The sequence below is a fragment of the Coenobita brevimanus genome, chromosome 59, assembly GCF_032717465.1.
Source record: "Coenobita brevimanus isolate Jiangsu-jjx chromosome 59, ASM3271746v2, whole genome shotgun sequence".
Lineage (NCBI taxonomy): Eukaryota > Metazoa > Arthropoda > Malacostraca > Decapoda > Coenobitidae > Coenobita > Coenobita brevimanus.
Window position 1 is genome coordinate 24,653,823 of NC_137012.1, and position 27,549 is coordinate 24,681,371.

At 42.3% G+C, this 27,549-nt stretch overlaps 1 protein-coding gene across 1 annotated transcript in view; it reads left to right on the forward strand.

Annotated features, from left to right (window-relative positions):
* The window catches only part of mi (cyclin E-interacting protein minus), a 120,479-nt gene that overhangs the window by 56,307 nt on the left and 36,623 nt on the right, over positions 1-27,549 (forward strand). The window contains exons 9-11 of the mRNA XM_080274823.1: positions 793-909; positions 11,264-11,426; positions 25,144-25,239. Of these exons, the coding sequence (XP_080130949.1) occupies positions 793-909; positions 11,264-11,426; positions 25,144-25,239 (376 nt within the window). The remainder of the gene's footprint in view (positions 1-792; positions 910-11,263; positions 11,427-25,143; positions 25,240-27,549) is intronic.

Below are 27,549 nucleotides of genomic sequence, written 5' to 3' on the forward strand. Positions count from 1 at the left end.
TGCTCCTTATGTTCATAATTACTATACTTCTCTTCATTTCAGTATTCTGCCTACTGTATTTGGTACCACCTGTAATTCATTTTGTTTTAGTATTTCTATTGTTGATTCCTTTAATTTCTCTTGTTATATCTTCGAGTTATTAAAGAATTGATTAATTATGATACTGTAAGTATATTTATAGAATGACAGGGAATAGTCCAGGGTGCGAATTGTTCTGACGGGAAATTGTCCATGTTTTGACGGGGAATTATCTGACAGCGAATTGACTTGACGGGGAATTGTCTCGGAACCTTATCATTGAGTGCTGCATATATGAATAAATGATGTTGATTGTCATTCTCTTCTTGACACGTCACATACAATATTAGGTTAGGCTCATACTTTTTCTTACAATTTTCCTTCACTTCTAGCATTTTGGTTTGCATCAAAAATATTATCTTTGCTTGTTTTGGTTGGAGTCTGGCCCTGAGAGCACATGTCACATACGATATTAGGTTAGGCTCATACTTTTCCTTATAATTTTCCTTCACTTCTAGCATTTTGGTTTGCATCAGAAATATTATCTTTGCTTGTTTTGGTTGGAGTCTGGCCCTGAGAGCATCGAAATAAGTGACTTTGCAACGAAAAGTGAGGTAGGCAGACCACTCCAAAATGCATCGAAATTTGATTCATCGAATTGTAAACTGTCGAAATTCAAGAATCCACTGCACTTTGAAATGGATTGACTGATTTTGTTCTTTGATGTAATTACAGTACCAGCTGATTATGTAATTTGTTCTTATTTATTGGCAGAGATCTGGCAACATCGAAGAAGAGAAAAGAGTTTTGGAACTTTTACAAGAAACACCCAGTTTATCTTCCCTGCACATGGCAACACTGTCTCACCTTTCTTTCAACCTCCCTTACAAGGTAGAGTGCAGTCCCTTCTTTTTACCAGTAATGTCCCACACTCTACAATATCATGCCTTGTACCATAAACTGATTATATGAGGTCTGTCGAAAAAGAATCCGAACTTTTTAAATAGCTCATCAACCATCTAGTGTTGTGTGACTGTGATGGGAGAGTTGTGTAGCGACGACTTTAAGCTTTAGTCCAACTTTAGGTGCATCATGCCATGTCACTTAGTCATCAAGCTACACACGCTTGAGTGAACATATGTTTAGTACACTTGGCAAATTTTCTTCTATCTCTTCTGTTGTCTGAATTTGGTGACCTTTCAGGGTGGATTCCAGCTTTGAGAACAAAAGAAAAGTCTGCTGGGGCCAGATCCAGAGAGTAAGGTGGCTGGGGTGCAATAATAGTCTCGTGCATCGCCAAAAAGTCATGGATAAGGAGTGACATGTGAGCAGGTGCATTGTCATGGTGCTGCATCCAAATTCTGTTTATCCACGCCTCAGGCCTCTGCCTTCACACTGCTTCCCTCAAATGCTTCAGGATATTCAAGTAAAACTCTTAATTGGCTGTTTGACCACATGGAAGAAACTCAAGATAAATGATTCCCTTCCAATAAAAAAGATGACCAACATTACCTTCGCATTTGAGCGACTGTGATGTACTTTTTTTGGTCATGATGACTGCAGCGACTGCCTTTTTGTTTCGACATCATAGCTGCACACTCACATTTCATCACCTATTACGACATTTTCAGAAAGTTTTCATCAGCATTCGAGCAGTCAAACAACTTACTGACTGTGACATGGTTGTGTTTTTTTTTCTGTTCTGTCAGCAGACACAGCACAGGTTTTGCGGCAACATGATGCATCTGCAGTTTGGGGGTTAAAATCGTATGGCATGAACTTATTACAGATGCCTGCTTCTTTGAAAACTTCACGGACAGTCAGACGACAATTTTCATGGATCACCAGATGCACTTTCTCGGTGTGATTGCCGTCTGTTAATGTGGAAGGACGTCCAGATTTGGGATCATCATCAGCGGATGTACTTCCCGATTTGAACCACTGGAACCACTTGTGGCATTGCATACAGCTCAGACAATCCTCCCCAAAATCCTGTTGCAGCATCTGAAAAGTCTCCATAAAAGTTTTCCCGATTTGAAACAGAAGTTTACACAAACACATTACCCTTCAAGGTCTTTCATTGTTCAACTTGCAACAAATCGCCAAGTGCACTAAACGCACGTTCACTCAAGTGTGTGTACCTCGATGACTAAGTGACGTGGCATGATGTGGATAGTGTTAGACTAAAGCTCAGTGTTGCTGCTACACGGTGTTACCGTCACGATCATGCTTTGTTGGCTAGTTGGTGCACTATTAAAAAAGTTCAGATTCTTTTTGGACAGACCTCATAGTTTATCCTGAATACAAATGAAGTACCAGTAGCATTCCAAAATACTATGACTTTTCCATACATTTGGTTTTGTAAATTCGAGAAAACTGGCTAATCAACATTAGAAGCAGCAGTGGAACTTTAATGGGCAATTTTTCTGTTATTTGCTGTTATCTAAATAAAAGAGAACATAAAAAAGGTGACATATAACGAGGACTTTATTGGATTTTAATAATAAGCAAAGCCTCTTAGTGCTGTGCATTGATTTACCAAATCTATAATGTATGGTCATTTGTAGATTGCCTTGGATAGTGAATGCAGTGTTTGTTACTTTGGTTGTATATACATTGGACTCCATATGGTATAGTTTGAACCAGAGAATTTAGATAATTTGAGATTAAATTATCTTGCAATAATTCACTTGGGACCACTGGAGAAGACAGTTGAATGAGGGCATTGTCCAATCCTATCTTTCCATCAGTAAACAGACAGTTGAGAAGCTGGATTGCTAGCTAGATTGTCTTGGAGAATTCCCGATGTTTGTCATTGTCTCGGTACGAGTCAGAGTTGCCAGTTAGCCTGCTATTGTGAGTGTAGTACATTAATTTTTATGCTCTTTCTCAATAATGTTTTATCAGTCTGATTGTTTGTTAAATTATGTAATTTAAGTTTGCATGCTAAATAATTTAGAGTGTTATGCTGTGTAAAAAAACTTGGGCATGTTTTGGATGTCTCCGAGTTGGTAACGGTGGAAACCGTTGCTCCCTCGCGAATGCACCAGAATTTGTAGAAGTAATAGAATATTAGAATATAGGAAGCATATGTAAGGATGAGGAAGAGACTAGAGCAGTTTCAGTCAGTTTTCAGTTCAGTTTGAATGTAGTTCAGTGTCAGTGCAGTTTGTATATTTTCTGTACTTGTGAAAATAGTGAAGTGTTGTTGGCAAACAGTGAAGTGTTATTGCAGTTTGTGTATCTTCAGTGCTTGTGAAAATAGTGAAGAGAAGTTAGAAAGCATTAAGTGTAATTATCTGGAAACTAAAGACAGTGAACTTAAGAAGCCAGTGTTTAGTAACAATGCCTCAGCTGGTCACGTTGCACACTGAAAGGCTGACCATAGGAAGAACAACTCACTGGGCAGCATGCCTCCTATACTGAATTACTGCTGTTGGAGCCTGTGGCAGCGTGGAGTACGGACATAACATTGGTGCCAGGAGTATGGATTAAGTGCTGCAGCGAGTCACATCTTTGACATGGAGCAAGGGGGTGTGCAGACAAGATCCCAAGCTGGGCAGGAGGACGAGGTGTCATTGGCTGCAATCATGAAGTTATTGCAAGCACAAAGTGTCCAGTTACAAGCACAAAGTGTACAACTACAAGCATAGAATGAACTACAGGCACAGAATGAAGGATAGAAAGAACTCAAAGGACAATTACAGGCACAGAATGAAGGACAGAAAGAACTCAGCGAACAAATGCAAGCACAGAATGAACAACTAGAGACACAACGTGAAGAACGAATAGAATGATATGGACGACTTCAAGATGCATTACAGGAGCAACAGAGAGAATTACAACTGAGGATGCAAGGACAGCTGGATGCTTTCATGGGGGAAATGAAAGAAGAACAGCAACAGCTTAAGGAGGAAGTAGATGCCAAACTAGAGCAGGAGAAATACAAGGTAAGCAGTAATGTGATGGAGTGCAGACAGCATGTAGATGACCAGTTCAAACATGTACATGGCCATTTGAAGATAATTTGTGAGAGAATTGAGGCTGTAGAGAAATATTGCACTGCAGAGCCTCAGGTTAGTGTACAGGGAGCATATGAAAAAAATAAGACAGTGTATGGTGGATCTTGATGAATCCCAAGCATCTAAAGGTAGCATTACAGGGTTGAATAATCAGAAAGCCAAAGTTTTAAGTCCTGGACTTAATTGTGATGCCCCAGTTTTTTGGCCCAAAACCAGTGAAGTGCATGACTATAATGGGGGTCCAATTAAAAAGAAACCTTAGGAATTTGATGGCAGAGTATCTTGGGAAGCTTACCATGCACAGTTTGAGTTACTTGCTGATCAGAATGGTTGGGATGATAGGCAGAGGGCTGTGCAGCTTGGTACTAAGCTCAAGGGTGCCGTGATGGCAATTCTAGGCCAGATGTCAGTAGAGGAGAGGAACAGTTATCAGTCCTTAGTAGAAGTACTGGAGCACAGATATGGAACCATGTACCAGACCAATGTTTACAGAACACGATTCTGGACCCATGTACGGACTCGAGGCATATCCCTACAGCAGCTTGCTCCTGACCTGGAGAGTATGGCATACAAGGCATACCCTGGAGCAGCACCTAACCTGTTGGCTGTTCTGAGGGACCAGTTCATTGATGCTGTTGATAGTGCAGAGTTGAAAGTGCAAGTGAAGCAGGCACAACCCAGAATCATGCAAGAAGCACTAGCCAGGGCTTTAGAATTTGAGTCCTATGTCAGGTCCAGTACATCCTCTTTTCAGGCTGGTCGTAGTGCAGGATTCAAGGCAAGAAAGGGGCAGGTATGTGAAGTGGAAAATTTTGAAGAAAGTTGCTGGTACTTTGAAAAGCCAGGACATAGGGAAGAGGACTGCTACAAGTGGAAGAGGGGGCAGGAGAAGACTGGAGGAGGTTGCTGGTTCTGTGGGAAGCTGGAACACAAGAAGGACGATTGTTACAAATGGAAGAAGAAGCAACAACAGGGCAGTGCAGGGAAATCTACAAGTGTAACAAAAGTGTGTTGGACATGTAGAGAGGTGGGACAGTTCAGCTCTGAGTTTCCGAAGAAGAAAAAGGAGGCTAAGAAGAAGGCTGCAGAAGACCAGAAAGAAGTGGGAAACAATTGGAGGTTGGGGTTAAGCGGCAACCACCGGCTGGCTTTTCCCAAGTAGCCCCACCACCGAGAAAATGCAAGAGAACTGCAATCGACAGTGTGTGAATAGACAGAAAGAAGTGTTAACTGGTAATTGATTTGGCCTCAGAGCAGACTTTTGTGAGGCCTGCTGTACTACATCTGAGTCATCAGAACAATTGTGTGGCATAACTGGGCACTGCACAGAAGTGAGGGGACCCCTGGATGTCTGGATTTGAAGTGGCAGGGCAAGAGGCTGCTCTTCCAGTCTATGTGGCCAGCATGGAGGATCCTTGCCTTCTTGGTTTGGATTATCTGATGTCCATGGGATGTGAGCTGGACATCTGCTCCATGAACCTGAAGGTCTGAGAAAAGTCAGAGCCTGTTACAGCAGCGAGACATACTAGTTCTGGAGGTGAGATGAGGGCGCTTCACACTACAGTTATACCCCCAAAATCAGAACTATTGCTCTGGTACAAGGTGAATGGCTCTTTTGACAGCTGTCTAGGGGGTAGTGGAGCCTGATGTTTGGTGCAGGATGAAGGCCGGAGTGATGGAGAGAACTTTGGTGGAAACAGGTGCAGGTGAAGTGCCAGTTGTGGTGGAATTTCTCCCGTGAGCCACAGAAGATCAGCGAGGGAGAAACTGTGGGACTGTCCCAGGTGGTGAACCCTGAGTGGCATCAGAGGAAGGCCTGTAATTGGAGCATAGTTAAGGAAGATGGAAACCTGCCAGGCCACTTACAAGACCTACTGTACAGTAAAACCTCGATATAACGAGCTTCAATAGACCAGAATTCGCTTTTATCGGACTCGAGGAGCTACCAGACTAAATTCCCATATAACGGAAAAAGTCCGATAAAGCCAGAAGCAGTCCGGACTGCCTGACCACTTCAGCTATGTTCACCACATTAAGGTAAATAAAAGACATGTTTATCAGTGTACAGTACAGTATTATTATATATATTATACCATTTGATTAGTGTAGTGAAGTTATAACACAGTGCAGTACCGCAGTCGTAGTCAAAACAGTTTAAAAACCATTCATGCGATCCAGATTAATGTCTGATATATCAGAAAAAGTCCAGATTAGCAGGGAGAAGTCCGGATGTTGCTTTTATTGGAATTTCGCATTTTTCTGAATGGTTTGGGCCCGAATTAGTCCGTTATAGTGAGGTCTTATTGTATTTTCAAGGAGTTGCCAATGCCTGGATGGCTCACAGGTGCTGAAGTTGAGGCAGCTGCTGACGAAGTTTGCTGATGTCTTCTTCACTGGAGACCTAGATCTAGGGTGCACTGATCTGGTGGAGCATCATACTGTATAGACACCGGGGATCACCGCCTGATTAAACAGCCAGCACGGAGGATGGTGCCAACCCTTTGGCAAGAAATGGAGAAGGTGATGAAGAATCTCCAAAGTCAAGGAGTGATAGAAAAGTCTAACAGTCCTTGGGCATCAGCAGTGGTTCTGGTAAGGAAGAAGGATGGCTCGGTAAGATGCTGTGTAGATTATTGAGCCCAGAATGAAGTGACAGTGAAGGATGCATACGCCTTACCAAGAACTGATGACACCCTGGATGCTCTGTCAGGTCCCAAGTCATTCTCCACCCTAGACATGAAGGCAGGATACCACTAGGTCAATGTTGCAGAGAAGGATAAGGAGAAAACAGCCTTTTCGTATGGGCAGGGTTTATGGCAGTTTAAGGTGGTGCCTTTTGGCCTATGTAATGCCCCAGCTACTTTTGAGCTTAAATGGATCACGTACTGGAAGGCCTGCACTGGCAGATGGCTCTCATCTATCTGGACGATGTAATTGTGTTTGGACAGACTTTCGACCAGGAATTGGAGAGGCTGTCGATGGTGTTTGACAGGATCCGAGTGGCAAACCTCAAGCTGAACCCCAAGAAGTGGTACTTCTTTCAGAAGGAAGTGAAGTACGTGGGACACACTGTAGGCAAGAGCAGCGTCCGTACTGACCCAGAGAAGGTGGCAACTGTGGAAAACTGGCGAGTTCCAACTTGTGTGAAAGAGCTACAGAGTTTCCTGGGCTTGTGCACCTACTGTTGGCATTTTTTCAAGGACTTTGCAATGATAGCTGCACCTCTGCACAAGTTTTTGGGGAGGGGGCAGAAAGTTACAAGGACTGCATTGACTCAGAAGGTCTTCAGTGAACTCAGGCATGCGTTGGCAAGCTCTCCAGTGTTGCCTACCCAGATCAGAGTCAGCCATTTATCTTGGACTGTGACGCTAATGACTGTGGTATTGGTGGGGTCCTGTCGCAGAAGAAGGATGACAAGGAGTATGTGGTGGCTTATTACAGCAAGAAGCTCAGCCCACTGGAGTGGAACTACTGTGTGACCCATAAGGAGCTCTTAGCAGTAATGAAGAGCTTTGATTTCTTCCATCCATACTTGTACGGGTCCTACTTCATCATCAGGACTGGCCACGCGGCACTGAAGTGGCTGAAGACATTAAAGAATCCAGAAGGACAACTGGCACGCTGGCTCAGGAAGCTGGACCAGCACAGTTATGAGGTGCAGCACCGTCCTGGGCGGGTACATGTCAATGCTGACAGCCTAAGTCATCGGCCTTGTGACCCAGGTTGCCGGTAGTGTAGTAAAAAAAGAAGATCATAGCAAGAAATGCAGCCATACGTCAGTGACGGCCAGCATCAGATGCAGAAAACCTGAAGAGGATGCAGATGGAGGATGCAGATTTACAGTCAGCGCTTGAATGGCTTCAGCAGAGTTCAGTGCAACTATCTTGGGAAGAAGTTTCCAGGTGTAGACCTGCAACTAAGAGCTACTGGAGTCAGTTGGACCTTCTTCGTTTGAACAATGAAATTTCAGTGGGAGACACCCGATGGATCTGTGCAAGTACTGGCAGCTGATGGTTCTGAAGAAAATGAGGTCTAGGATCTTGAATGAGTCTCATAACCAGATCACTAGTGGGCACCTGGGAGTAAAGAAAACTCTGAGTCGGCTGTGACAGAGGTTCTATGGGATTGGCATGCGTCAGGATGTTGAAGAGTGGTGTCGGGCCTGTGATGTATGCTGTGCGAAGAAGGGACCCAAGAAACTTGGTTGTGCCCCTCTCCAGCTGTACCAAGTGGGTGCATTGATGGAAAGAGTTGCAGTGGACATTGCTGGACCTCTGCCTCTCACTGAAAGAGGAAACTGATATATATATGTGCTGCCATGGACTGCGTCACTAAGTGGCCAGAACCCTATGCTATCCCAGATCAAGAGGCTGCAACAGTTGCTCAGTTGTTGGTTGACCAGTTCTTCTGTCATTTTGGGATGCCACAAGAGCTACATTCACACCAGGGTAGAAACTTTGAGTCTGCTGTGTTCCATGAGTGCTGCAAGACTAGGACAACCCCACTAAGGCCACAGTCAGATGGGATGGTGGAGAAATTCAGCTGGACCCTGCGACAAGAACTGGCCAAGTACTGCATAGTTGGACAAATGAAATGGGACCAGAAATTACCTGCGTTGCTGATGGCTTATCGGTCTGCATCCCATGAGTGTACCGGCTACACACCTGCAAAACTGGTGTTGGGTCATGAGTTATGTTACCTGTTGACTAGTTAATGGGAAGACCACCTGGTGAAGAGCTGCCTCCAGACACCAGCAGCTATGCAAAGCATCTTCAGAAATGGCTGGCTGAGGCATATGATCAAGGACGAGGAGCCCTTAAGTTTTCAGGTGACGTGATGAAGTGCAAGTATGATGCCAAGGCAAGTGAGGTGAGCTTCTAGGATGGTGACCAAGTTTGGTTATACAATCCTCAGCGAAGGAAAGGACAGTAACCGAGGCTGCAGAGCCCTGGGACGGGCCTTACACTGTGTTGGACCGCGTATCAGATGATACATACCGGATTCAGGGAGGCTGGAAACCTCTCCCAAAGGTGGTACACATGAATCGTCTGTGGCAGTACCATGGGCCAGGACAGTACAGCTGGGACGTCTCTGAGGAATTGTGCTCTCCCGCAGCCGAGGATGTTGAGGAGGACCAAGGAACTGAAGTACAAGAAGGTGGTGACAGTTTCCCAAGAGAAAAGAAGTGCATCAGGAAGAGGACCAAGACATTCCAGGAGGAGTGGACTGTGTGGAGGAGCAGGGACATCGTCAGAAGCAGCATAGAAGAAGACCTGATAAGTTGAAAGAATATTTTGTGTATAGTTAGATGTTTCATTAGGATTAATGTTTATGTTTGTATACATTGTGTAGTTTTGTCAGGACAACAAAGGATTAGGGAGGGGCTAGTGTTGAGAAGCTGGATTGTTAGTGAGATTGTTTTGGAGAATTCCCGATGATTGTCATAGTTCTGGTGCGAGTCAGAGTTGCCAGTTAGCCTGCTATTGTGGGCATAGTTATTTCATAAGTTGTACATTACTTTTTATCTTTTTTTTTCTCAATAATGTTTTATTTATCTGATTGTTTGTTAAATCATGTAATTTAATTTAAGGTTGTATGCTAATTAATTTAGAGTGTTATGCTGCGTAAGAAAACTCTGGCATGTTTTGGTTGTCTCCGAGTTGGTAATGGTTGAAACCATTGCTCCCATGCAAATGCAGAGGAACTATGTAGAAGTAAGAGAACACTCTATTTTTGGCACTTGTGAAAATAGTGAAGTGTTGTTGGCAAACAGTGAAGTGTTATTGCAGTTTGTGTATCTTCGGTGCATGTGAAAATAGTGAAGTGTAGTTGGAAAGCATTAAGTGTAATTATTTGGAAAATAAAGACAGTGAACTTAAGAAACCAGTGTTTATTTACAACACCTCAGCTAGTCTTGTTGCACACCAAAAGGATGACCATAGGAAGAACAACTCACTGGGCAACGTCCTTCCTATAGTGATCAACTGCTGTTGGAGCCTGTGGCAGTGTGGGGTGAGGACGTAACAAGACGAAATTTTCCTCTCCCTTATTCCTCCTGTAGTCTCTTATTTTCTTTCCATAGATTACTAATGAGAGGGCAGTTCTAGAGCTTCTTCTGAAGGAGCAGATCTTTAGCTTTTCTCCACTTTGTGTGAACCATCAGAGAACAAGCTAAACTAGAGTGGGTTGTGGTTATGCTTTAAAGTCAGTTTTGAGCCAGGTATTTTAGAAACATTTTTCTGAATAGTGAGACATACTGTACTTAACCTTTAATTTATAATTTCTAGTACAGGTATATGGCAGTTCAGAATAAACAAAGAAGGGTATAAAGCTGGAATCCTGCAAAAAGTTGTTCTTTCCAGAGGAGATTAAGATAAAGAAAGCCAAAATCAGAGTCCTTTAATTATGTGATGCATTTACACATTGCTTATAAACAGCTGGAGGTCATAGGCACTGGGAAGTACAGATTGAGGAAAACAGTTCCAGAATTGGCTAGTTTTATATATGAAGGACAGAAGAACACTAGCAAACTCTCAGTGACAGCTTTTAACTCAGTTGTATTAGTTCCTCGATATCATTTACACATTGTGGAGCTAACTGTAGCAGTTTAGACAGAGCCACAAATCACATCCATACCTTTTGGCCACTCGCGCATCAACCTTCTTCCCCCAAAATCATTCCAGTGCCAGGCAGGGGAAGAATATGTCAAAGCCATGCTGTACCATAGCATCTTGGAGCTGTTATGATGCCCATGATTAGTCTTTATAATACAGCAGAAAAATAGACAAAATCTTTAGGTCCTATGTAGAATACTGCCAGCTAAAATATTGGTACTGTCAAAGAAACATATAGAAGGATAGTTTGTCTCAGTGTTCCAGGTACCTGTATTTTTTACCCAGTGACCTTCAAGCCGGGCATTGACAAGTGCCCCTGAATGATGACAGTTGAGAAAAGGCTGCCATTGGCAGAAGGCAAGAGATTTTTGGTATGTAGATACTAGATAGCCTGTTTACTCATTCTGTTACAGAGAGGAGGGACTTAAGATTTTAACTGAACCTTATTTCTCCTCCATATTGTATCCTGAATGACATCAAAGAGCCGTGCTTTGCATCATGTGGCCCAGTGTGAAAAAATAGGATACATCAAACAGTTATCATAATGAGATTATTGAAAATTATGGCTATCATATTAGCCTCTTGTAATGTTGATATAATTATTTACAGATTAAATCCCGTCTGGCCCAGGCAGGACATCTGATAAGTGAATTTAAGGAGTCAACAAGGCAAGACTTAGAGGCAGCGGCCAGTGAAGAATTGCTTCGTTCACTGCTTTTCATTCCTGCTCCTCCGTATTCCATCCCTACCATGACACATCCAGTCATTCCTGGTAAAAAGATCTTAAAATCTGTCTGTATCACATACTTGACAGTCATCAGTTTACTTGTGTAGTCATACAGACACTTCTCATTTTTTAATTTTTTAATTTCACATGTAGAGATTCTTCTGTTGTGACATTATCTCTTAACAAGCAGATGCTCATTAATATACATGGTTTAGAGGGAACGGGGGATCGTGTTGAAAGGAGCCTGATTGATTATGTGCTCATAGAGAGGTCGATGCTGGGAATGGTTGCTGATACGAGGGCCGTGAAAGGACAATGTGGAGGTCTGTCAGATCATATGATTGTGGTTTGCAAAATCAAGCTGAGGGGAATGAGGTGGACCAGGAGAGAGAGGAGGAGTCAGGGAGAAAGACTGAAAGTCGAGAAGCTGAGGATCAAAGAAATGGCAGAGGAATACAAGACCAAAGCAGAGGAGGAGTTAAAATCAGTGAATTGGAATGAAATGGATCTGGACAGCCTGCAGAAAGCATATAGGGATTGCTTAGTTAGGAATGCGAAAGTGGTTTGTGGTGTGGCAAGAGTAACAACAAAGAAGAAAGGTATGGCATGGTGGGAAGAAAGGTTAAGAGAGCAGTGGCGGAAAAGAGGAAGAAGTGGCTGGAGTGGTTACAGGACAGGGGTTCAGTTGAAATAAGAAATGAATATATTGAGAGCAAGAAGCACATAGACTAGTGATGAGGAAATAAAAGGAGGTAAATGATGTTCTAGGAAGAAAAATGAATGCAAATTACTCTGAAAATAGGAAGTCATTCTTGAAAGAGTTGCGGAAATGTAGAAATGACAGCGGAAAGAAATGTGAAAGTGTGAAGGATGTAAGTGGTAGATTATTAACCATGGGGATGAAGTAAGGACCAGATGGAAAGAATATTTTGAAAGCCTGATGAATGGGAATAGAGAGAGCAGAGCCATTGTGAACATGATTGATTTTGGGGATGTGCAGAGAAGGAATGCAGTGATGGGAAACATGACACCCGCACGGGTGAAGATCACTGTGAAATGACTGAAAAATGGAAAAGCAGCTGGAGTTAATGAGGTGTATGCAGAGATGATTAAGTGTAGTGAAGAGAGCGGAATGAAGTGCTTGTTGGAGATATGTAGGAAGTCTTGGATGGGCGAAACTGTGCCAGCAGAGTGGAAAAAGGCTGTGATTATACCCCTATACAGAATTAAAGGTGAGTGAAGTAAGTGCAAGAATTATCGTGGCATAAGTTTATTGAGTGTGGTAGGGAAGGTATATAGAATTATTACAGAGAAAGTAAGAGAGATATCAGAAGTCCTGGTGAGTGATGAACAGGGTGGCTTTAGGAGTGGCAGAGGATGTGTGGATCAAATATTAACAGTAAGACAGATTGTGAAGAAGGCATGTAAGAAGGATTACAAGGTGTTCATGGCATTCATGGATCTGGAAAAAGCATACAACAAAGTAGACAGAGAAGGATTATGGAAGGTTTTGTGTGTGTGTGTTTTTTTTTTTTAATGCGAGGAAGAAGGAACCAAAGGCCACGAGCCCGCAAAAATTGTTCCTTCCAGGAAAAAAAACAAAATACAAGAGAGGGCCAAATTCAAGATCCGATCGTTTCGAGATGCCTGGACATACTGCTTTTCAAAGACTGGAGATCATAGGAAGCAGGAAATACAGACAGAGTGAGACAGTTCCAGAGTTGATTTGTTGCATAAATAAAGGAGTGGGAGTAATGGTTAACTCTTGCTTTAGAGAGTTGGACAGAAAAGGGATGAGAGTTTGCTGTTAGACGGGTGCTACGCGCCCGTCATAGAGTTGGAGGAATGCATGCAGACAGTTCAGAGGAGCAGTGACTATTGAAGTAGTGATAGAAATGAGATAAAGATGCAACAGTGCAGTGAAGAGACAGAGGTTGAAGGGAGTCAGTAAGAGGAGGAGAGTTAATAAGACAAAAAGCCTTTACCTCCACCCTATTGAGAAGACCTGTATGTGTGACACCTTCCCCACACATGAGAGTTGTACTCCACACAGGGGCGGATAAAACCCGTGTATAGAGTCAACAATTGTACGGGGGTAAAGAAGGAACGGAGTCGGCTTAGCACACCTAATCTCTTGGAAGCAGATTTTACAAGAGATGTAATATGATCTTTCCAAGATAAGTCCCTGTGTAGATGGTAAGCAGCTAAGTGCCGTCAAGAGTTTTTATGATGGTAGTGAAGCATATGTAAGGGTAAATGGGCATCTAAGTGAATGGTTCACGATCAACATGGGCGTACGACAGGGTTGCGTTATGTCCCCATGGTTGTTCAATATATGGATGGGGTGATGAGAGAAGTAAAAACACGAGTAATGGACAGGGGAATGGCATTGGTAATGAATGGTGATGGATGGAATACCTCAAATTTGTTGTATTTATCTAATTGTGATATATAAATATAGAGATAGATAGATAGATAGTATTTTTTAAATTCATTTATTATATTTATATATACAGCAAGCTCTCACATAACACGCAAATATTGTCCCTGGAAGGTCCTGCTTTATGAGATTTTCATTTTATAGGGCCATATGTTTACATGTTAAAGGGTTTCATGGTACCCAAGCCAGCCCCAAGTTTGCCTGTTGGGGCAGTTTTCAGGGATTTCTCCCATACATTTACCTACCTAATAATAACTTCATTACATACAAACACTTGAGGATTCCTCACCTTGAACTGAATAGGTTGTGGGCGTCCTGGGGGAAGGGGAGTGGGATTCCGAGACAGGGTGGGACTCCTACTGGTCCCCAGGTGGCCAAAAAGAAGAGCAAATATAACACACACCATGTGTGGAACCAGAATGCAAGGAGAGGGTAGGCTCAAGTGGGGCAGGAGTACTCAGGGGACCGTGATGATACCCTGCACAGACACGTGACAGCCATACATCATTGGCTGATCCAACCTGTGCTATGACTACCACTGCCCGTGTTGTGTCTGTTCCCACCGTGTTATGACCAATTTTTTCATGTAATGACTGTTTAAACTATAATTTGTGTTCTTAGCCTGCATTATCCCTTTTTCGCAGTGTAGTACAGTTTTCGAAAAAATTGGCAGATGTTTTAACCCATGTTCAGTCATTTTCACATTTTGACCATTTCCCGGCCTCAAAAATTGCCTTTCATGTTATGAGAGGTTCATGGTCTCAGATCACGCATTAAGAGAGAGCTGATTGTATATATATATATATATATATATATATATATATATATATATATATATATACACATACATACATACATACACACACTGCACAGTGTGTGTGTGTGTGTGTTAAGGTGAATCGATTTCCCCCCCCCCCCGGGGGTTTTTTTTTTTTTTTTTTTTTTTTTTTTTTTTTTTTTTTAAGCAAAAGAAGGATAGTGATAAAAAGTGGATCATACATGAGAATATAACACCTGTAAAACCTGAGCTCCATAGAGCAATATTTTCTGTCTCCAAGAAGCCAGTGAAAATAAAGGTTTTGTATTGAAGAATGTAGAATATTAAAATTTTCAAATATTCCTTACATTGCCTCCCTTGCATTATTTTACTGATATTTTTATGGCTGATGCTCAGATGAATTTGCGTCCATTGTGCCACCTCTCCATGCCTGCCCTCGTGCTACACGGGCATCTGGTAGCACTTATGACTGGAACGTCACTCAGGCATATTGCAGAACTTCTGCCTACCAGAATATTTTCATTCCCTGAACTTCATATCTCTGGAACTCGCTTCCCTAGAGTTATTTCCCTCCAAACTTCAACCTACAGCTGTTCCAAGTCCAACTATTACAGATATTTTATGAATGGAGGACACCAGTAATCTGGTGTTCATTCATTCATTCATCGCCAGACGCCATGTATCCCAGACAGGGTGGCCAAGGGCTTAGAGTTAATTGTTTTACAGGGAGGGGCACTAATCCTCCACCAACCCCACTTGACGTAGGGATTATGGATTATTATTGTTATTTTTTTTTATTCATTCGTTTTTCCTTCCTCTGTTCTGTTATTTAATATATATATATATATAGTGCTTCTGCCTACGGGTGACTTTACGCTCCCTCTTCTGTCTTTCTTTCCTTCATTCTTTCCTTTTCCTTCTGCCTGTGGGTGACTACACTGAGTGACAAGCCAAATGGTTTCCTGTACACCAGGAGACCATTTACTACGCTGGGTGGTAACCATAGAACCAAATTTTGGCGCATGGTGGTTTAGTGGGTAATTATTGTGCTCCAGTCGGATTGAGCTGGTGAAGGTTTATGTCCAAGGGATGGTTGGGGTTGATTGCTCATGTAATGCCACTCAGGGATGAGTGAGGCTGGTCACTCTCATCTTAAATGTAGGGACCAACCTCCTAGCCCCGGGCTCCTACACTCCTCATCGGGCAATGTAGGATTGGATGAAATATAAATATATATATACTGTGTATATATATATATATATATACTGTATATATATATATATATATATATATATGACAGTTATTAGCGATAGCAATAAAAGACATGAGAATGGCCTCAAACAGTCATATTTTCTAGTGTATTGCTCTAAGTTGAAATCTTCTTCCCCCAGGAACTACCCCTAATATCAGAATAATAGCATTTTTGGCCTGTACTTAATGTATTTCAGACATTTGTAAAAGCTCCCAGAGATATTTGCGGTCCTATTTATATCAAGAAGTATGGAATAATGCTCGTATCAATTTTCTTAAATCTGCAGCAATATCTTCTGCCTCTAGGAAATGTCTAAATTTGTGTATCATCTGGTCCCAGGAAATGTCTAAATTTTCGTAAGCGCAGCAGTTGAAATAACGCACCTCTAGGGCACTGGTATGAATGACATACATACTAATGCCGTAGAGGGTATATATTGTATGTGACCCACAACTGTTGACTATTGCCAGCTGCACTTGTCTCTCGTAGTCTTCAGCTGACTCTCGACCGTGTTGATGGTTGGTTTGTGTGTGTCTTGCAACTTCGCATTCATGCAACACTAGCTCTTGGATTTATTGCTGGTTTGTTGTTTCATGTAGTATTTATTGTAGAATTCTATATCATAACTTAGTCATTAATATTTAAAATTCAGAATAACCAGAGAATCATTAGAGTGACCCATATTTGGTGCTGTAAAAGTTCTGATCTTGAAAACTCTTCCCACCTATGAAGAGGTGATGAGATATTACCATCATGTGAGAGTTGAGATGTAACAAGGAAAGAAAGCAGCTTTCATTGGCATTGCTGCAGTTGTAACAGAGAGATTAGAACATTTATGGAAATTAACTTCAATTCCGTTTCAAAGAAGCGTATTCATATGTTGAAATCCCACCTTAACAAAATGAACAGCATTATCAGGTCTCTGAATGCAAAAAAAGAAAGGTGAGCAAAAATGTTATCAAATGCTCAAAGATTCAGCCAAAGGAAAACTTTTATATTAGTGCACGCAAATGCTCCTGTCTTGAACATTGCAACAGCCTATGTGAACGTTGCTTCCCAGGAGAAGAATGCAGATTTCTCCTTACTCAGAGAAGGAATCATGCAGTGGCAGTAGGGATGCTTGATTTTTCAACAGCAAAAAGGAGCATGAAATGTTCTGTGAGGAGTTATGGTAGACTGAAACAAGAAGGGTACGTAACTGAACCATCAGCAGTTGAGACTGACAACAGTGAATCATGTATTTACATCATCATCATTATCATCATCATCTAATCCTGTGTTGCCCTATGTGGAGCATAGGAGCCCGGGGCTAGGCAAGTTGGTCTTGACCAGCCTCTCTCATCCCTGAATGGCATCACGTGGGCAACAAACCTCCGACCACTCCTTGGATATAAACCTTGTGCAGGTGTATATCTAAGGAGATATATCCAGTTGGAGTGCCTTAATTACCCACCAAACCACCAGGTGCCATAATTTGGTTATATGGTTACCACCCACCGTAGTAAATGGTTTCCTGGTGTACAGGAAACCATTGGCATGTCACTCAGTGTAAAGTCACCTGTAGACAGAAGGAAGAGGAAAGAATGAAGAAAAGAAAGACAGGAGGAGAAGGAAGGAAAGAAGATAGGAAAGGGGAGTCACCTGAGTGAGTGCCCCCGCCTAGGGAAAGTGAATCAGAAAAAACATGAGTGAATCACTAAGTAGGACTCTCACTGAGGCCTGGGGCTGCACCAGCATGTCAGATAGAGCTGCAGCACTTATAGCATCATTGGTGTTGCAGGATAATCAATGAAGAAGGGGCAATGCCGCGGGCTCATAGCCTCACTCACTCTCCGACTCCACCCACACGGGTCCCTTTGTGTAACCCTCCAGACAGTGACTAATCGCATCATCGGTGTTGCAGGATAATCAATCAATCAAGAAGAGGCAAACGCCGCAGGGCGCGTAGCCTCACTCACCCTCCGACTCCATCCACATGGATCCCTTTGTGCAACCCTTTTCCTCCTCTTAGTATCTCCCGACAGGAGTGATCAACCAACTCCAGCCATGAGTTATGTGACCTTCTCCTTGCCTTTTCCACCCTGGATTAACTCGTTCAGAGATCGCCCTGTGAGCAGGATCAGCCTCAGGAGAGCGGGCCACATGCCCATATACAATAGCTGGAGTTGGCATTGACGTATCATGTGGGTAATAGGCCTTGATTCAGTCTCAGGGAGTAGTCACTCATTACGCACCCGGTTGCACCAGGGTACAGGAACAAATAAAAGCTGACGATGCTATTGCCATCATAGATAGGAATAAAATAAGAAGAGCAAGGAAATGAAATAGCCCAACACATAAAAAACTAACAAGGTGCCATTCCCCCTGCACACCATTTTCTTTGACAGAAGGAAGTACAAAACCTCGACATTCATTCATTAATTCGTTCATCATCTAAGAAATTGGTGGGAGACTTCACGAGTGCACTGTGCCTGAAGAACACATTGTTTTGCCTCAGGAACCAGATTCCCGTTATGTCGGTCATTTCACTTCAGGAACAGGCTTTGGAATGTCTAAAGCAATAGATATCATGGAGTTTCTTGAACTGAATGAAAGAGAAACCAAAGATAATGTTGCAATCACCAGAGATGGTATGGTGGTGAACACAGGCAAAAAAGAAGGAGTCATCAGCCACTTCAAAAGACAACTAGGAACACCTCATCCACGTGTTAGATAGCAGAACCAGTGAACCAGAAGGCTTTACTGGACACATTGGAAAAGAATTTGCCAACTGTGAAGAACTGCCACTTGTAAAATTCAATGCCATTCCTTCCCATGAGGTAAATATTGATGGCAGTAAATTAAGCACTGATAAAAATTATCTTCTAGATATTTGTTGAGCTGTGTCGAACAGAGAGTGATCCGCTCACCTGGCAGCACAAAGCCCGGAGATAAGTCATTCGAGATGGCCAGCAGTTGCCAATAGGGTGCTCCATCTGTATGTTTCAAGGAGCAAACCATCCACTACACTGGAAGTAATTGTACTGTACATCATAACAGTATATGTTTCAGTATGGTTTGCTGCTGAGAATAATTCCAACTTCACAGACTAAGCCAAACATTTCTTCATGATGATGAAATCAACTCAAGCATTGAACAACAGAATAACAATCATCAACAAAAAAGTCCTTCAGAGTAATTTCTTCTTTACCCATCCCGAAAATGTTCTTCTGTCGATGATACATGATGATCAGCATCATGTAAGAGAGTTGGGATGGAGGAGGATCCTCAAATGCAGACATTTCACTCCAGAACATGAAGGGATACACTGCTTCACAATGCCCAGACTGGTTTTCGACTGTAAAAACCATTATGAGATGATCAACTGGCAAGAAGCTGATTCCAGCGAGCCCCTTATTTTGAAGACTGTACCCAATGATTTGTTGGACAACTGTATTAAGACAGGAAAACAGCCAATCGGACTTATCCCAATGTTCCCTCGCCTCACACAGGTGTTGAGAGGACAGTAAAACTGGTTACCAAAGCCTCAGGTAGTGTGACTGGATGGGAACAGAGTTTTATTCATTAGAATAAGGATGCACTTGGTGAAAGTTTGGAAAACACACACACACACACACACACACACACACACACACACCGGCCAAAGGAAAGATGGTTGGGGCTGGTTTAGGTGGTACTCAGTTTACAGATTCCTCCATGTGGTGAGTACTGAGTTGTTTGTTTTATATGTAGAGCAATATAAAATAAATAAGCAGAGAGCTGTATGGAGAATTTGTTATTCTTGATACAGCTCTCTGTTTATTTATTTTCCGGGAATGGAAGAAGGGTGGTAGCAAAGAGGAATATTTGGCTGCCAAGCGTAGGGCTAGGAGAGAGGTATACAGGGCAAAGTCTGAGTCACAGAGACAATTACTTGATAACCTAAATCATGGGGAAAGGAAAAATATATTTAGGGTGGCAGGTCAGGTGAAGAGGGATAATCGGGATATCATAGGTGAGCAGTGTGTGAAGAATGATGAAGGAAGGGTAGTGGTGAACAGTGAGGATATTAAAGATGCATGGAGAGAGCATTATAACCAGTTGTTGAATGAGGAGTTTGACTGGGACAGGGAAGGTTTGGAGCCAGCAGATCCAGTGTCTGGCCCTTGGCCTTTGATTGATACTGCTGCTGTGAGTGAGGCAATAGGCAGGATGAGGGTGGGGAAGGCAGCAGGTGTGTCTGGGTTGACTGCCGAAATGTTGAAGGCCTCAGGCGATATAGGGGTGAGTTTAGTCACTGACCTGATAAATAGGATTATTTATGAGTGTGTTGTCCCAGATGATTGGCTGAAGAGTGTAATTGTAAATGTGTATAAAGGGAAGGGTGATGCCCTGGAAAGAGGGAATTATAGAGGTATAAAGCTTTTAGATCAGATAATGAAGGTAATGGAGAGAGTTTTAGAAGGTATGATTAGAGAAAGAGTGAATATTGATGAGATGCAGTTTGGGTTTATGCCAGGTAGGGGGACCACTGATGCCATATTCATTGTTCGACAGCTTCAGGAAAAATATATTGGTAGGAGAAGGGATCTTTATTTTGTTTTTGTTGATTTGGAAAAGGCCTTTGACAGAGTCCCTAGAGAGGTGGTGAAGTGGGCAATGAGAAAGCTTGGCTTGGAGGAGTGGCTGGTTAGGGTGGTTATGGCCATGTATGTGGGTGCTCACACCCAGGTGAGAGTGAATGGAGATTTGAGTGATGAGTTTTCCGTGAATGTTGGTGTGCATCAGGGGTCAGTCTTGAGTCCCATGTTGTTTATCATGGTACTTGAAGCCCTTTCACGTGACTTTAGAAACGGACTCCCGTGGGAGTTGTTGTATGCTGATGATTTGGTGTTGATTGCAGAGAATGAAAGGGAGGCGGAGGAAAGGTTTAGGAAGTGGAGAGATGGTATGGGGCAAAAGGGTTTAAGGGTAAATGCAGATAAAACAAAAGTGATGATATCTAGGGTTGGTGGTGGTACTGTCAAAGACGAGGGAGAGTGGCCATGTGCAGTTTGCCACAAGGGCGTGGGAAGTAATTCCATCTTGTGCGGTGTGTGTGATAAATGGGTGCATAAGAGATGTAGTGGTATCAGAGGTAGACTGCGAGATAATGCTGATTTTATGTGTACGGCGTGCCGGGTGAGCAGGTGGAGATCGTCAGACGTGAAAGAATTGAACTTGCTGGTGAATCTCTTTAGTGTGTGGAAGAGTTTTGTTATTTAGGAGACATGTTGTGTGCTGGAGGTGGGGCTGGAGCTAGCTCTGTGGCTAGGGTGAGAAGTGGTTGGAAGAAGTTCAGGGAGCTCTTGCCTCTCCTGACATTGAGGGGCTCTCCCTACATGCTAAGGGGTCTTTGTATGCAGCGTGTGTTAGGAGTGTAATGCTGTATGGCAGTGAGACCTGGGCAGTGAAGGAGGAAGACATTCGCCGGCTCAGACGTACAGAAATGACAATGATTAGGTGGATGTGCAGTGCGTCCCTGCGTCCAAGGCCTGGAGGGGCTGGGTTTACAATGGAAGAGTTGAGAGGTAGGATGGGACTGGAGTGTATTGGTGTTGTGATGAGGAGAGGTAGATTGAGGTGGTTTGGACATGTGGAGAGGATGGGGGATGATAGTTGGGTGAGGAAGGTGAGAAGTGTTAATATTGGGGTTGGGGTTATGAGGGGTAGACCGAGAAAGACATGGGACGAGGTCATTAAGTGTGACCTTAGGGTTAAGGGACTGAACAGGGAGGCTGCAATGGATCGTGCAGCATGGAGAGCCGCCATTAGGTGACCAAGGCCGACACATGCAAGCATGTTGGAGCCTTTAAAAACGAAAACGAAAACGAAAACGATTGCTTTACACTGAGTGACAAGCTAAATGGTTTCATGTACACCAGAAAACCATTTACTACGCTGGGTGGTAACCATATAACCAAACTATGGGGCCAGATGGTTTAGTGGGTATTTAACCTCCACTGCGCTAATTCTTGATCAACCGGATTACCTTCTTAGAGTCATTTTTTTTTTTTACTTCTTATTTTAATATTAAGTTGATTATTTGTCATCAGATCAAGTGTTTCTGATCTCAGACTCTTCATCACCCTTGTCTTTTTGTAATTTACACCTCTTGGATGGGTGTGAGGGCGGCGATAATTCAACAGCACCGTGGGAGGTAGACAGGTGTGAATCTGCCATTGCTGGGCTACAAACGAGAACAGAATTGCTAAATATGTGGTATTTCGCAACTGCGGTGTGGCAGGGGGTGGCAACAGCTCTGATGGTGTAGAGGGAGACTCAATGTTCCCATGGAAATCACTGATGCATCCTCATGTTTGAAATTATGGCGCAGAGACCCATCACCTCATATTAGGTGATCAGCACGGCCAGGTGTGGCCTGCTTATCTGAATTACTAAACATATGGTATTCGGCAGCTGCAGTGTGGCAGGGACTGGCAACAGCTCTGATAGTATAGAAAGAGACTCAGCATTCCCGTGGAAACCACTGCCACTGACGTTTCCATGTGCATAATATTATGGTGCAGAGACCCATTGCCTCATATGAGGAGATCAGAATGGCAAAGGGTGGCCTGCATATTGCCTCATATGAGGCGATGAGTGTGGCAGGGGTTAAGGCACTCCAACTGGATTATGCCTGTGTAGGTGTATATTCAAGGGGTGGTTGGATTTTACTGCTCATGTGATGCCACTCAAGGATGAGTGAGGCAGGTCACTCTCATCTTAAATGTCAGGACCAACTTGCCTAACCCCGGGCTCTTACGCATCTCATGGGGCAACACTGGATTAGATGATGTATGAATGTATGTATGTAGCTAGTGCTGGGCATATGCAACTTTTGACTTTTCCCAAAGGAAAGAAGATATTGCTGTAGAAGTATGAAATTTTGTACAAGCATTACCGTATTTCATACAGTACTTCTGTTTTGATGTAATTCGTCCTGCAAATATTTCTGCAAACCTTTACAAATGTTTGAAATAAATTAAGTACAGGTCAAAAATGATGTTTTTCTGATATTTTGGGTAGTTCCCAGGAGCAGAAGATATTTTAACTTAGAGTAATGTACTGTACTTGAATTTATGACTGTTTGAGGCCATTCTCATGCCTTTTATTGCCATCCATAAACATTGTCATGTTAGTAAGAATTTTCAAAAAATTTTAATATTTTAAGTTTTTCACTACAAAATTTCTGTTTTCATTGGCTTCCTGGGTGGCAGAGAATGGGGGGCAGAGAATATTAATCCATGGAACTAGGATTTTACAGGTGTTTATACTATGCTAGGTGGTAACCATATAACCAAATTATGGCGCCTGGTGGTTTAGTGGGTAATTAAGGCGCTCCAGTCGGATTGAGCTTTTGCAGGTTTATATCCAAAGGGTGGTTGGGGTGTATTGCTCACGTAATGCCACTCATGGATGAGTGAGACTGGCCACTCTCATCTTAAATGCCAGGACCATCTTGCCTAGCCCTGGGCTCCTACTCTCCTCATGGGCAACATAGGATTGGATGATGATGATGATATATTCTCTTGCATGTGCCACTGTTTATCACTACCCCTCTATCGCTTAAAAAAAAAAGGAAAAATCGATCCACCCTGTAGAGAGAGAAAGAGGTAGATAGATAGATGAGGTTAAGAGAAAAATCAATACTCAGGTTGTGGAAAGAAGTGTGGGGATGGTGAAAGGTGGAGTATATCAAATCTAATAGCTATTTGCAGATGAAGCTGTATTGCTTGATAATAACAAATATTTAATGGCTGGTTCAACATTATATGAATATCTGAAGTAAATGAAGGCGATACAGATGGTTAATGAGAGAGGTGACTCACACTGATGTGTTGGTGGTGAGAGAGAGAGAGAGAAATTGGAAAAGAGAGTTAAGGCACCTTCATGCAGTAATAGAAAGGAAGGCAAAACGTGGTAAGGAAGTGGAGAGATGAGTAGCAAAGGGAAGAAAACTAGTTGGTATTATGAAGGTCCTGATACAAAACAGAGATCCGAGTATGGAGGCTTCAAGAAGATAGTGTAAAGGTTTATTTGCACCCATATTACCATATAGGTGTGAGACTTTGGTACGGCAAGAGTGCAGAAGTCAGGAGTAAGAGCTGCAGAAATGGGGCTAGTGAGGAGAGTGTGAGGGGTATGTAGAGTGGTTAGAATAAGAAAATGTGATTGCAGATGTGGAATAAGGAAGTCTGTTGATAATGATGTAGAGGAGAGTGTTCTTTGATGGTGTAGTCATATTTTTTAGAAAATGGATGTTGTGTATATTTGGTGGTGGTGGTTGTTTTGTTGTTGCAACCCCAGGCTCATCTAGATGTGAACCCAGTAGACTGCAGGAAGCTGGCCACTTCATCGAGTTGCTCCAAGAGGTCTTTTATTGAGGTTATGTTGAAAGAATTTCTGTGTTGTGATTGTGCAGTGCATGAGGTGAGTAATGTGTTGTGATGTGGGGGTTGCTTTGAAGGGTGGACACAGTGGATTGTGAGTTGTATTTTGTGTTGGTGTTGTAGCGGGGAAGGGCAATAACTGGATTGCCGTCTGGCTAGGTGTACTTGTTTCTCTTTGAGTAGGGTTTCTGAGGATGTATGTCTGGTGGTGGTTCAAGAAGAATGCTGTGTGGTTGAAAGTTTTGGTGGGTGTGGTGATTGTATGTTTATGTGTGTGTTTCTGAAGTGAGGTGTTAGGTGGAAGAGGAGGAGGAATGTTACTGAGATAGTCCGTGTAGTGTTGGGTGGATGTTAATTTTATGTTTGTTTGTGGAAGGGAGTGATGCAGCTCTGTGCCTTTCATATACATATGAGCTTTGATTGGAAGTGTCTGTTTCTTGATGTAGGTGATATGTAATTGTGGTCTTAATGTATCATGTTAATATTCTTAAGTCCAAGCAAAAGGTTGATCAATATTGTAAGAAATGTGTGAAAAAGCAGATAAGCAGGTATGAAAGTTGATAAGACTAGGGAATTGATTGGAGATAAAACTGCTTGGATGAAGTATGTACAGAGAAGTTTATAACAAGAGTTGGGCATCCTTTTGTTAATCTGATAGGCATTGGAATGGCTATTTGGCAAGTTCAGTTTGTTGGCTGGAATGAGGATTCTGGGGTGCTTGAATATGTGAATATTGTGTGGCTCATTTTGTGGGCATGCTGGTGACAGCTCTATTTCTTTTGTAATATCTCTTTACTTGTTTCTAGATCATGTCATATCCCATCTTGTGGTGGGAAAATAGGCCTTGATAATGATGATGATTAATAATGTATCACCACCAGAAACAGCAGTAAGCATGACAGAGTGGCCAGAGTATGTGGCTCTTGCCAGACTGGAGAACGCAGTACAGAAAACAGCACAGTCACATTGTACTTCAGGTAAATGTATTCAGTATACCAGTTCATATAATTGTTGTCGATACAAGTACTGTAAAACCTGCCTAATCTGGACATGTTTTATCTGGAATCTTGCTTAAAATGGAGTGGCAAACCATTTTAGTATTTACCTGCTTTTACCACAGAAGAGTCTCGATGCAGATTCGTTCATTTTGAGGCCCTGCGTGGAGTATGATACACAAGCTCCATCCCCCTAAAAGTCAAGATGATGCTATTCCATAGTCCCTCAAAGTACAGGCATACCCCGATATCCAGTGGTGTTGTGTACCGGTGGGAGTGTTCAGAGAGTGAGTTGCCAGATATCAAAGCAATTTTCCCCATAAGATACTGAAAAAAAGCCAAAGATGCATTCCAGGCCCAGACCCAAACTCTCATATACCTTACTCAGTCAGTGGAGAGTGACATCCTCATAAACAGTACTATTGACAAATAATGAGACATCAGATGCAACAGACACAGTGTGAGAGTGGACAAGTGCTGGCCAGGCAGGTAGTGCACTAAGCAGGGGTGGAGGACGGCAAGGGGACGGGGAGGGTGACATTCCTGGCAGTGCTGAGCGTGGTGGGGAATGGAGGAGAGATGGCGGAGAGAAGTGAGAGGATGAAGGGAGGACAGAGAGAGCCTTGCACCACATCTGCTTTCAGACGTGCGTGTTTCAAACCTAGGAAGTGAACTAGTGAATCAGCAGCCAATCGGATTGTGGGAATATTCCCCAATTTCTTTTGTTCAGTGTAGCGAGTGTTCGGTTATTAGGGTGCCAGATATCGGGGTATGCCTGTATGTACTTTCATGTGGTATAGGAACCTTTCTTATTAGGCTGTGTTTATTATCATTGTACAGTTACAATAGACGTCCCAGTATTATCACTGTACTGTGATGGCAGACATCTCATGGAGCGTCTACAGAGAGTCCTCATTACCCTTGAACTGTTTAATTGCATGTTAGAGAAGTATTGCCACCATATGTTGATAATACAGATAACAGTATGTTCACCTTGTGAGGATTATAAAGATACCAGTGCTGCTCACGGTCCGATGATAATGACACCTGTATCATCACCGCACAGTGATAATAGTAACCTCATTATTTTTACGACACACTGATAATAGTCACTCCATTCTTGTTATTTATATGATTTTATTTGAATTATTAAATATTAAAGATTGCACAGTTGCATGAAACATAAAACTGCTATGTCTAATGTTTTTTAAAATTAACGGGAAAAATATCAGAAATAATAGTTTCTTTACCAAAAAGTTGTTAGATATTGTGGAGATGTTTAGCTTTAAAATGCTGCAACCAGCATCATCCTAGCTATAATAATTTTGGCGTTATCGCTCATCAAATGTTAAAAACTTTTTGACTGCGTTTTTTGGCACTTTTAAAAAATGGCACTTGTATATCATACTTCACGCAGGGCCTCATATGTGGTTGCACTTGCATGTACTGTAACACTTTTAAATCACAAACCTGCAACATAATACTTGATGAGGGTACTGAAGATTGCATACTGTACTGAATACAGTAGGGCACCAAGCTTTGCACTTAATAGGGACCGTGAAAAGTGCTGCCCAAGTTGATTCCGCCAGAGCTGGGGTATTGACCTTATTGGAAGTGAACTAATAGGGACTGGGCCCATAAGAAAACTCACTCCCCTAGTGTATATCCTACTTTAAATACGTCCTAAAGTTACCTGAAATGTTGCTATTAACACATTAAATCACAAAGTAACATTAACAATAAAACATAAAGATACAGTAATACCTCGATATACGATACCCATAGATGCAATACCTTGGCTTAACGATGGGGATAGAAATACTACCATACCCTGCCTAACAATGGCCAAACCTCAGTTTAATGATGGGTTTTGATTTTTATTTTATTATTATTATTTTTTTTTTTTTTTTTTTTTTTTTTTACCAATTTTGATGATAGACTAAAATTGTGTGTTTTGGTTGATTTATAAACTGTTTTTAGATTAATGTGTTTTAGCCATAGGTGGGGTGAACATTATCATTTTGGGGTACAGTTTACTATGCTTGATTTTTTCCAGACGTATATTTGACGATTTTCAATTTTTTTTTTGTTGCTTTTAGTGAGTTATCTACAGGTATTAGTCTTGAGTTAGCTTCCCTGACAGCTGTTAGGCTATTTAGGTTGCCTTTAAACCAGTTTTTGGGCTCATCTGGGTGGGTTTTGGACTTGGTTTGGGAGGAAACCCAAGGTTGGTAAATGGTCCACATTGAAATACATGTTAAAAGTACCCTGATATACGATCCCCTCTAATGA